Below are 12,970 nucleotides of genomic sequence, written 5' to 3' on the forward strand. Positions count from 1 at the left end.
GATAGTGCTCATAATTGCTGCTGTGATCTGAGTGGGCTCCATGATCCCAGTGCTATGGCATCTGTGCTGAAAAAAGGCGCAAAATGATTGTCTGCCATTGCTCTGACGGAGGGAGGGGTGACTGATGACATGGCTTTCAGGGAATTAAAATCAACAAAAGGGATGGCTTTGCATCAAGGAGAAACACAAACAACTGTCACACAGAATGGCCCCCTCAAGGATTGAACTCAAAACCCTGGGTTTAGCAAGCTGTTGACTTTATGGAGGGAGGAGCAAATGAATACAAAACAAATCGGGTCTATTTCTTGTTTTGATCCACTTCATCTATCTTTTACATCTTAGGCTGGCAGCAGACCGTGAAGTAAGACTCCTAGCCATCATCATCTCCTGGGTGCTCGACAGAAGATGCTGCATTACGATTGCTAGCCATCGTCATCTCCTGGCTGCTCACCAGAAGACGGTGCAGTACAACCACTAGCATTGTCATCTCCTGGGTGCTCGGCAGATGATGGAAATGACCTGGCTGAGTCACTCCCATATCTGCCCAGGTCCCCTGACCGACCTCACTGAGGTTGGCTAAAAAAGCACCCAGGAGTACGACGATGACAGCTACCAGTCATCACGCACCATCTGCTGCCAAAAGGCAATGAGCTGCTGCTGTGTAGCAATGCAGTCCCATGTCTGCCAGCACCCAGGAGATATGTGGTGATGGTGAGCTGAGCGGTCTCCATGCTTGCTGTGGTATGGCGTCTGCACAGGTAACCCAGGAAAAAAGGCACAAAACGATTGTCTGCCATTGCTTTCACAGAGAAAGGGGGAAGGGCAGACAGCATGTACTCAGAACCACCTGCGACACTGTTTTTGCCCCATCAGGCATTGGGATCTCAACCCAGAATTCCAATGGGCGGCAGAAACTGCAGGAACTGTGGGATAGCTACCCACAGCTACCCACAGTGCGATGCTCTGGAAGTCGACACTAGCCTCGGTACTGTGGATGCAGTCCGCCGACTTAATGCACTTAGAGCATTTTGTGTGGGGACACACACAATTGACTGTATAAAAACGATTTCTAAAAAACCGACTTCTATAAATTCAGCCTAATTTAGTATGTAGACATACCCTCAGATGAGTTTTTTCCAGTGGACAGGAGAGGTACTGGTTTCTAAAACATTTAGGATTTTGCTTGGACTATTTCAAAAGAATTTAAGATTATGCTCCATCACTAAATAAATATAAATTCATAGGTAGTGACTGGCTTTCCTGTCACACGCTTGCACTGGTGCAACTCCGATGTCATTAGTGAAATGATCCAGATTCAGACTCGTGTTGGGGAACTTGGCTTTGTAAGGATACAGCAGGAAAATGTGCATGGGCTTGATTTTAATGGCATTCACATTGGTGTATCTTAGTAGAAGTAGACCAGTGTAACTATGTGAGAGGAAAATTAGACCCTGTTAGACTCTTGGTTTAGTTCTGGAATATGGGATTAAGTTTTGTAGAGATGACTGGGGCAAAAGTCTAAACATCCTAAGAGCTATTAAGGAGGTGAATCTCCTCCTTTCACTGCATGCACTGTTTCCACTGGAGTTGCTGGTGTAACTGAGAGGATAATGTGGCCTAATCAAAAGATCTTCTTCCCAAAGATATCACTTACCATCAGATACTTTTCACAATGCTTTGAGGAATCTGTATTTATCTGCACTGATGAATTTACATCAGTGCTGGCAACATGAGGATCCTCTGAGGGGAAAACCTCATCATTTAAAAAAATTTCCCTATGCCCATCATGTTCTCCATGGTGCTGGACGCCTTCAGTCTCCATCCCTCAAAACAAGTCAGTTAATAAAACCACAGTCTCCTTTGTGGAGTCATCCATATGTCTCAATTTGAGTACTGCCTTATGAATATCAAAGCAAAATTTACAGAAAAGCAGAGTGACAAAATAAGTAATGCTTCCCTCTTGCCATTGAATCTCTCTGGAACCATTGCAAGCTAATTATTCAAGCTGTATTCTTTGTTTTTTTCACAGGTTAGTTGCAAAGTATATCAGTTCATTTACTTGTATTTAATTGGTTGCCATTACTTCTGGATGCTTTGTGAAGGCATTTATCTGCATACTCTCATTGTGGTGGCTGTCTTTGCAGAGAAACAACACTTGATGTGGTATTATCTTCTCGGCTGGGGTATGTAATTCCATAAGATCTCTTTAAAAACAAAAAACAAACTTTTTCCTTGAGATTTTCTTTTTTGGGAGGGAACCATCATTTTTAATTTAAATCTATAAAACTAATACTGTCAGGGCCGGTGCAACCATTTAGGCAAACTAGGCGGCCGCCTAGGACGCCTAGTTGTTGGGGGCACCTAAAAGCCCGCTCAGGCGAGGAGGTGGAGTGGAGGTGAGCTGCTGCAGGGGAGAGCAACCCGCAGTAACCAGGGGGAGCACTCAGGGGAACCACTCCTCGCCCCAGATCACCTCCACTCTGCCTCCTCCATTGAGCACACAGCCCTCTAAGTCTCCTCCAATCTGCGCCGCAAGCCTGGGAGGGGAGGAGAATTAGAGTGGCCCCAGCGTGCTCAGTGGAGGAGGCAGAGCCGAGGTGAGCTGGGGCGGGGTCCCGAGGCAATGTTAGCTGCTGCAAAAAGGGGGGCTCCGCAGGCAGGGTTAGCTGCTGCAGTGGGGGAGAGTGTCCCCAGGTGAGGTTAGCTGCCGCGCGGGGCGAGGGTGGCGGGCTCCCCAGTGGGGGGCTGGGTTAGCTGCCATGGGGGCTGGGGTTAGCTAGGGGGGGTGGCGCAAGGTGGAAGTTTTGCCTAGGGTGCGAAACTTCCTTGCACCGGCCCTGAATACTGTATATGCGAGTACTTCAGCATGTGTATCAGATCAATTTTGTTTCTCTGAAATTCAATACGTCCTTACTGTTTTAGCAAAACTTTTTGCACATACTTCTGTTTTTGCTGAAAGACAGATTATGTACTGGAGAAGTCAGGAAGTGACTCCTCCTTTGCATAAAGAAAAGCGCCTCTTATTATGAAGAGACAATATGAAGTAATTATTCATTATTTCTCATCTTGAAGATGTTTATACAGGAATGAATGTTTGTTTTCAGAGACGTCTCACCATGCCTAGGGTGGAGGAGGGTCAAAACTGAATTGGGGAAGGCCAAGCATTTATTTTTCCAGAGGTTCCGCTTAACCTGTATTGTTCACAAAGCAAATAGAGAATTAATGTAGGTAAAGAGCTTACGTAAAGAACAATATCAAAGACCACAAACTGGACATGACAGATTAAGGCAGTGTGGGATAGTGCTTTCACAAAAGTCAGGATTCAGGCTTCTGGCTGTATTTGCACAAAGCTTTTAGGCCAAAATTTTCTGAAGTGACTAGTGATTTTGTGTGCTTCAGCTTTTGGTTGCTCATCTTGAGACACATTCAAGAGACCTGATTTTGAGAACATAGGTGCTCATCAGTTTCTGAAAATCAGGCCCTTCTATGTTGTCTCAGATTGGGCACTGAAAATCACTGTTCAAAATGTAAGTAATTAGGGATTCAATAAAGTATTTTAAACCTCTTTTCTGATAGTTTTATTTTTATATACTCAGGTACATATACTACAGATCACTAAAAATGATTCTAGAGTCATTTTAATTAACCCTGTTGAGATTGTGAACTTTTATGCATATCCCATTAAGCATTAATATAGCTTTCAGTCTGGAAAATGTCAGTACCGTTGGAGTTGTACTTTTTTAAAATGCCTTTTTGTTTATGATTTGACATAAGATTTATTTATATAGACAAGTACAAATTTCCTAATAATACAACATGCTGGACTACATTTCTATATGACAGGACAGACATTGGACCGGATCAAAAGATGTTTGCTGTATAATGCTATATGGTTTTGCAACTCATAGCGTGATTGAAGTGAAAAAAATATAAGACTCCCAAGGCTGATGCAAATATTGGTTTCCTAGTTATTTTCCATGTACTAGAAATCAGCAAAGCACACAGAAAACAAGCAAAACATAACCATTAAAATTGCACGCCTGTTCATACTGCTGTATGTACAAAAACACCAGTGAATTAGAGGGGGCTTGTCTAGCAATCTGCACAGAATTACACTAATGAAGGAAACATGCCTAAAAATGCATATTAATTTTCAAGTGTGAGAATGAAAATAGATGAAAAATGTTGTTACATTAAATTAGCTGGTCTGATTTTAAATTATCAGTCTGTCTTCCTACTCAGGACCCTCACCCAGCAGAGCTTTAGGCATGCGCTTCATTTTACAAAGTCAATGGGTCAACTCACTTGCTTAAATGTTTTGTTGGATTGGAGCCTTACTTGCTGGACTATTACTCAGGATTAGATTTTTCAACACAGATGCTTGCTACATCAGGCCTTACTCTGGAAAAATTTCATTCAAATGAAAAAGTACCTGAAATCATGTTTATCTATGCACATATTACCCCCCACCACTGTCCCGATTTTTTACACTTGCTATCTGGTCACCTTAGGCATACAGGATAAAATTAGGTTTATTGTGTGTATTTGTTCATTATGTTTAAAACTTACCGATTGCCACTTTAACAATTCCTTTTTTGATAAAGTCAGAATTAATCTTTGAATTAGGCTGATTTATAAATTTGCTGTTCTCAGGATTCCCACTGATCCCTGCCTGCATACATGCTGTAGCAAGAATTATGTATTTCAATGACAAGTAAGTAAAATCTCAGCTTTTGTTTCTAAAAATATAACATTTTCTTTCAAAGAGAGATGGAAATTAATAAAAAACCCAAATGGTTATTCTTTCCATTTTCTCCACAGCTGCTGGATCAGTTCTGAAACTCATCTGCTGTACATTATCCATGGGCCTATTTGTGCTGCTTTAGTGGTAGGCATTTTTCATATGATCATTTGTTTTTTCTTGTCCATTTCCTGATTGTTCCTAGCCTTTTTTACAGAATTGGTAGGGTCAATATCTCTCACCACAAAAATAGTGTGACTGTGAAGACTAGAGGACAGATTCACTAATGGTTTAAGTGCAAAACACCAGTGAATGTATATTACAGGTCCGCTTCTGTGTGCAATCAACAGGATAGAGTATGTTACAGCCCTCAGCTACAGAGTTTTCAAGCTGGGCCAAAAAAATGGATGATTTAGTTAGGGATTAGTCCTGCTTTGAGCAGGGGTTGGACTAGATGACCTCCTGAGGTCCCTTCCAACCCTGATATTCTATGATTCTATTCTATGATTTTATGATTAAAGAAAGATTTTCTATTTTATATAAACATATACAAGCACAGCTATCTTGGCAATTAATAACTAAGAAAAAATACATATAAAAGCTCTGCTAAACTGTTATCCCTTGGTAGTATCATTTTATAAATTAACCTGAACATGTCAATGACTGTACACATTAAAATAATTCCCTTTAGTATAAGATAATCAGAAAACTTGGACTGGCTGAACTCAGCAAAATTAGCATGTAAAAACACACCAACTTCAATTTTTCATATCACTTTCCAATTCGCACAAGGCAGTTTTGTTAAAAATTAATAAATTGAACAATATTTTGGTAAATAGTTCAAAGTTGCTCCTGAGGCTGAAATTGTTTCCATTTGCATGTCATCTTTGTACAGACGACATAATGTGTGGGCCACTGGCTATCTCCAGCCAGTTGGTGATACCTCATAATGTTAATGAAGTGCGTCAGCGACTGAACCTTTAATGCTTGTCATGATCAGTTTATTCGCTTTGTTGTTAGCTGGTTTGGCCTGGGCCTTTGTTCAACTTTCATTCAAATTTTGTAATGTAGAGACTTTCATACAGAAAAGACAAACAAGAAGCTGGCATATTTAAATAGGCCAACACAGAGTGCTTTTTGTAAGTCTGCTCCCGCTGAAGTCTAGGGGAGTTTTGCAATTGATTTCACTAGACTGGCACTGAGCATGTCTGAAAATCCCACCCTCTAAATCCATTTACTTTTCATGCATTGTTTTATTTATTTATTTATTCTTTTTTTTGCTAATCATCAAATATATTTATGCAAAGTGGAGGGAGATTCTAGACCCTCACAGTCTCTCTTCTTTTGATGCCTGCCTTGAAGCCATTTGTTCTCATATTATAACCACTTTAAATTCCCACTTCAGTGTCATAAATGCATGACATCACAATTACTTTCATGAAATTACTGCAGAACATAAACTCAATATCCAGCATTATGGACCCAACTCTCACTGACTGGTGCAAAAAAAATTATACTGGGGAAAATGCAATTTGTCACTTTCTCCATGAAAATGACTGAACCTTTTTGACTCCAACATTCCAGGAGACATTCTCTCCTAGATTAAGAATGAATCTGACAGATTTCAGCCAGAAAAGGAAAAAATATTGAAAATATTATAACTAACTGAAAATTATCCCTTGGAATGGAAATGTTGGTCCCACTTTAACCATGGGCCGGCTCCAACAGTGGACCTGATTCAATACTCACTAAAGTCAATGGAAATTATATCAAGCCCTCTAGACATTGCCTACATTTAATCTCAGTTTTCTGCCAACTAAAATAAGCAAATAGGATTTCTTTTCCCCCCCACCCCCCAGGGCAGAATCCTGAACCCATTGCTCAGCCTATTATCTTAGCTGTTGAGAAAAGTTTGCTGAGGGAGCCAATGGGGTTCATAGATGCTGTGGTACTCGTGCCCCCTTTACAGGGTGATTAGCTAGTAAATTAATGTAGTTGAGAATCCCTCACACTCCAAACCCTCTCCATAATGAAGCACAATGTGTTCCTTTGTAACTGTGATCCGTGACCAGTGGGGCATGGACCCCTGCAGAGATTTCCTGTATCCTGCCTCCCTCTACCCTGACAATCAGGTCGTCCATACCTGTAGATGTTGTGGCAGGAAAGTACTTGGGATCTGGTATTTCCTCTAGTCTGAAAACCAGTTCTAAATCCATCTAACCTTTCCTCTCCCCAACATATACAGAGGATGAAATCCCAGCTCAATTAACATCAGTAAGAGTTTTGCCATTGACTTCAATAGGGCCAGGATTGCACCCAGAGAATGCATGTTACTCTCTTTTATACTAATATACTACTATTTCTTAAATCCAAAACTGTCTAGTCACAGAGATGTCACATACGTAACTATGCTGTCAGTGCTAAGGCTGAGATGTCATTTGTATCTGCCTTAGTTTACACATTTGAGCTCTGAATTTCATGAAAACTAGCACACCTTACAGGGTCTGGCCTCATTTGCCATATCTTCTTCCCTCCCCTGCACCTCCAACTAATCAATATAAAAAATACACAGGCACAAAGTACCTGATCCAAAGCTTATTGAAAGCAATGGCAAGAATCCCATTGATTTCAATTGGCTTTGGGTCAGACCCAAACTGCCTAGTGTTGTTCCCATTAAAGTCAACAATAAATATGCTCTTTGATTTCAATGACAGCAATATCAGGTGCAAAATGTGTTCGAGGCTTGTAAATCAAAATGCCCAGCTGTTTTTATTTATTTAAATATTTACACAACTTTAATATTCCTGCAGGAATGTTTAATGAAAAGTAGGTTGAAAATGTGGCTCTTATTCTCAGTATATGTTTTCTGGGCACTGAGGCAGGAAAAAAAATCTGGATCCAGAGATGATGAAGACTGAACAGGGTTGTAAATCTTGCCCATGACATGTGCAAAATGAAAGAGATCCTTTTTGAATGGGTTAATGTACTTTCCCATCCTGATAGTAGTTAGATGTTATATACTGATTAGAAAAAGCCAAGTCAGGGATAAAGACGGAAGACTAAATGCATGTGCTTTGGCTGTATACCCAGAACCCTCATGGCTGAAGCTGTTGGACTGCCAAGCCAATTTTCACACTTAACTAAGCATGATCTGCTTTAGTATAACTATAAGCAATAATATTAAACTATAAACAAGATAACTAGGGGGAAGTGTTTTTTCTCCTTGTAGGAACAACATCTTAAAGACCCCCAGCTGGGATTTTCAGAGGAGGTGTCAATGGGAAATGGGTTTCCAACTCCCTTAGGTGGCTTTGAAAGTCCCCCCCTCCATAAAGTTAACAAGAATGCTTTTAGAAGCCATGTTATTATGTAATTGTGATCAAATCTAGGCCTAAGAAAGGAGCAGCTATAACGTGTATATCTTGACTGGAGTTGTCACTAGTTGCCCAGTGAGTTGCAAATGTTTGCCTGAAGAGTCATGAATAAAGAACTAGCAGGGGAATGGGGAAATGGAGGCCGATGTCAGTTTCTCCAGCTGAGGAGAATCATTGATCAGAATGGAAAAAAAGAACAGCAGTGGTTTTTATTTTAAGTAAAAGCAGTTTTGACTTCAGCTATATTAACAAATGTTTTTTTCTATTCTAAAGTTTCCATTTCTGCCACTGAAAAGGACAGATTTTTTTTATTTCTACCACTCTATAAGTAGGATCATGTTACAGTAGATTAGCGTATTTTTTCCTTGACGGTTATTTAAGTAAGACTGAAGACCACAATTCGGCAAGGTAGCTAACAAGACAAGGTAGAGTCAGAAGGTATGTAACTTTAACATGAGAGGCAGTATGGTCCAATGGCTGGGGCACTGGACTGAAACTCATGAGACCAATCTTTGTTTCTACCTTTGCCACTGACTTGCTGTGTGACCTTGGGCAAGTCATTTCCCCTCTATGTACATCTATTTCCCCTCCCAACCTTTGTCTGACTTGACTTGTGTAAGCTCTGGAAGGCAGGGACTATTTCTTCCCATGAGTTTGCACTGTACCTACCCCAATAGGACTCCAAACTCAGTTGGGTCTTGTATTCATTACCATGTTACATTTAATAATCATACACATGTGAGTACCCCCATTGATGTCAATGGGACTATCTGTGCTTAAAATTTTGCATGTGTTAAAGTAATTTCCTAAATCAGGACCTGCTTTTGCTAATTTGGTAAGAAATCAGGCCATCGCAATCTCTCAGTTTTAGCATTTTGGAAAAAGTCTCTATTACTGACAAAAGAGATTACTGCATATTTCTGCTGCTCCTTTTCTTGGGTCTGCACTCTAATTTGCCACATCACTAAACCCATTTATCTGATTCATTTGTTCTAATATCTGCACTGCTTAGCCTTGCAAATTGTGTGAATGTGTTATGGTGGGAAAGTGGCATATTCTATTTTAAAAAATGAAAAACAAACACTAATAAGATTTTATGAATGAAATAGTTCTGTTTTGAGCTACTTACCTTAAACGTTTGTGAATTTGGTGTTTAATTAATATTTTGTACTAATTCAGTCAAATTGCCAAAACTTCACAGTTATGCAAACTACAAGTTTCAGAGAACTATTTTGTATTAAAGTAATAGATCTAAGTGAGAGAGCTTAAAATTAGCAATGAAGGAAGGACATATTGTTGGAATGTACAATAGGAAGTTAGATGAGGATGGTAGGCTGCCTGAAACCTAAATAAATCCCTTAGGAAAGAATCAGAAGACCTTGATTGCCTAAACAAAGCTAAAAGGTAGTTGCTAGTTTCCAGCAGAAACTCATGCAGAAGTTTCCTATGTAAAGCAGTTTCCTATTAAATTGATTTAAATAGCTCATAAGTGGAATATAAATAACATAGCACATCCACCTAATACCATGTTGCTGGAACTATAAACAGCTGTTTATCATGAGCCCATAATTTACGTGACAGAAATGCTGTTGTATACAGGTTGTTTGACATTGCTAACCAGGCTGCAACTTTATTATAGTGTGACAAAGAAGATCTATACCCTAGGGGAGGAAGTCCTGCTTGTTGTAGAAAGGAGAGCATTTACTTGTACTGGTGCCTTCCCCTATTCCTTGCATTGGTACGCCTGCTGGGAGATCTTCCACATCTCCCCACACTGTTAAAAACTATATCTAGACCAAGTTCTTAAATATGAGCTCCTATACTGGTAATGGCTATCTGCACCAGTCAGCGTCTCATTGTTGTTCAGAGAGATGGGATTGCCGTACAGACCTCATGCATGAGTCTCGGGTGATGATTAACTTGGTGCCTCTTCTTCAGGGGGAAAAAATACCAATGTAGAGAACTAGATTGGAAAGCTCCTTTTGTCCCTAAACAACTTTATACAAGGGAAGTTAATCAGTGGTTTGGCCAATGAGGCTACTGTTTGGAGGCAAGTGCCCTCAGCCAAAGGTACTGCTGCCTTTAAAAGGACTTATCCCATAGGCAGAAAGGAGAGTCATTACTTCTGCCCCTTACAACATCTGAGATTAAGACAACTGCTGCCATCATACAATGATACATGAAAATTCAATGGAAAGTTGTCAGTTTTATCCTCTTCTCTGACCTCATTTATTTGTCTACCTGGCTGTGCTTATACTGTGTGCTCTTCAGGGAAGGAACCATCTCATCTTCCATGTCTGTGACACTACCACAAATAAATAAACAACAACAATAAACAATTATATATTTGTCACACTCGCATCTTCTAATGGTTTAATTGCACACCTATTGTTTTTAATTAGATTTAAGGCACATGCTTGTAAACTAGACCTCAAGTGGTTTGTTCAGTCACTTTGAAACATATTGAAATGTTAGCAAGAAAAGATTTTACTGGGAGAGCTAAAGAGGAACTCAAATTCTCATTGACTTCAGCAAAATTTATGGTTGCTCATTACTTTTTGGGATCACTCCTTAACAACGAAGCAAAGGCCCACATCCTCAAAGGTCAATGGGAGATCTGTGGGAGTTAGGCATCTAAATGCCTTTGAAAATCTGGTCCAAATTCCTGAAATATGCTCTTATCACTTTGTGCTAGAAGGTAAAATAACATGGAGAATACCATCAGACCATTGTAGCTAATGGAAATGTCATTTAATTTACACTACTGTGAATAATCTGAGTATTTGTCACTTTGTCTATGCCTTTAAGTTATAACAGGATATTCCATGGTCTACTGTAAAAATGGTCAAGAAATACTTTTTTTTTCTTATAAAAAGTTTTGACTAAAATTTTAAAAAAATCATTTGTCCAAATTTTTCTTTCAAATGGTTTGGATTCTCATTGAAAAATTAAAACTGACAACAGAATTTTTTCCCAGTTTTTCGCTTTTTTGACTGATGAAAACTAGTGGAAAGGGGAATCCTTGGGGTTTTGGGGGGGGGGGTGGTACTCAATGAAAACCCCAACATTTTTGATGAAAAATGGAATTTTGTTCTTGAAAATTTCCATACATTTTATGTTGAAAAAAGTTTTGATCAAAGATTTTTGATCAGCTGTAGATAACAGGAATGCAGTTTTAGTTAAACTGTAATACAAAATCTGTTGACTCAAAAGCCTACCACTTTGACTTTGCTATAATAAAAGGCTGCTGACCACTGGGAACACTGAAAATGTCAATTTTAAAATTGTATGTATCTGTATGCTAAAAAGGCGAGTAATAATTTTATAGCTGTTTTTCTATCCCTATGTATTTTGTCATTGATTTCTGAGAGCAATGAATGCCTCATAAAGTGTATACATTCGGAGTGGCAGGCTAACAGCTGCATCAGTGATTTTTTTGTTTCTGCAAATGTCCGAAAAGCTTTTTATTTCACTTGTCTTAGCTGCTGGCTTAGCAAAATTTGTTACCTACATTTTACTCTTAGCTCCTGTCTACAGTGAAAGTCAAATCCTGCTCACTTTACCCATGTCAGCAGTCCCATGGAGGTCAGCAGCACTACTCACTTGGGTAAAGCAAAAAGAGACTTAGACACAAGTAGAACAGCCACCTAGACAGGCTTCACTCTGCTACAAAACTAGAGGGGCAGGATGATTTTGTAGCTATGGCACAGGACTGTGCACTAGTAGCTATTGATTCTATTTCCAACTCAGCCTCTGACTTCCTGTGTAACTTTGGGCTATTCACTCTGGGTTTGTCTACATTGTGCATTACTGTGCAGATGGCTTTGCTTATGTTCTGCTACTGCTTCTCAGTCCTCATGACAATTGGTAGCTGAAGGTCAATATGGATCACTAATAGTCTGTGCAGGCTGTGTGGAAAATTCTGCAAGACTTAGCATGATGCTGGATGTGGGCTGAATTATGTAGGAGTACGCCGCTCTGCTCAAGCAGTGTGAGTCAACTGGTGACCCAGACCTGGCCAACTACTTAATCGAAACTTTGAGCTGTGCTCACTGAGCCAGAGGGGAGGAAAAGATCAAGACCAAGAACCTGGACTGTACACGTTCCAGCCAGAAATGCTGTAGTTTACTTTTTAATTTTGGAGTAGCCCAGCAATCACTGACACCAGGCTGATCATCTGTGAGTACTAACTAAATAGCCAATCACCTGCTTCACATGAGAAAGACACCTCTGGAAAAAGAAATGAAGAGTCAAGTTCATAGCGAGTGGAGGATCTTCCAGAGGCAGCACAAATCCAGAGCTGGACAGAGTGCAACATAACATCAAGTCGGAAACCACTGCTGGCTAAGACAACATCCTTCCAGAGTTCCTGAAACCTCTTGGCCCATGCCCCCATTCTTTGCTGGCTCAGTTCTTCACGTGGGTCATCAATGAAGGAAGACTGCCAAAAGACTGCCAAAAATCTGGAGCATGTCAAAAGTTATTGGCCTCCCAAAACCTGGTAAAGACCCAAACCAGGCCTCAGGCTACCACCCGATATTGCTGCTTTCTGTGTTTCTCAAGGTTCTAGAGTGCCTCATTTTACAATGAATAACAGCAGAGGTGGAGAATATTTTTAATGTCAGGCAAGCAGGCTTTCAACAAAGTTGAAACAAATGCAACTAAGTACTTGGGCTAATGACATTAATTGAAAATGGTTTTCAAAGAAATCTGAAAATGGGTGCTATTTTCTGTGATCTCACTGCAGCATACGTGGCACACAGATCTGCTTGTTAAAATATGAAGAGTTCTCCAACCATGGCTTACTGATGCCGTCAAACTGATATTCTAAGACAGACGGTTCAGGGTGCATGGT

At 40.1% G+C, this 12,970-nt stretch overlaps 1 protein-coding gene across 4 annotated transcripts in view; it reads left to right on the forward strand.

The window, feature by feature from the left end:
* The window catches only part of CALCRL (calcitonin receptor like receptor), a 115,713-nt gene that overhangs the window by 85,936 nt on the left and 16,807 nt on the right, over window positions 1-12,970 (forward strand). For all 4 annotated transcript variants that reach the window (XM_075070067.1, XM_032791252.2, XM_075070068.1 and 1 more), the window contains 3 exons: window positions 2,030-2,183; window positions 4,654-4,714; window positions 4,822-4,888. In XM_075070067.1, the coding sequence (XP_074926168.1) occupies window positions 2,030-2,183; window positions 4,654-4,714; window positions 4,822-4,888 (282 nt within the window). The remainder of the gene's footprint in view (window positions 1-2,029; window positions 2,184-4,653; window positions 4,715-4,821; window positions 4,889-12,970) is intronic.

Source organism: Chelonoidis abingdonii, chromosome 10 (assembly GCF_003597395.2).
Source record: "Chelonoidis abingdonii isolate Lonesome George chromosome 10, CheloAbing_2.0, whole genome shotgun sequence".
Classification (NCBI taxonomy): domain Eukaryota; kingdom Metazoa; phylum Chordata; order Testudines; family Testudinidae; genus Chelonoidis; species Chelonoidis abingdonii.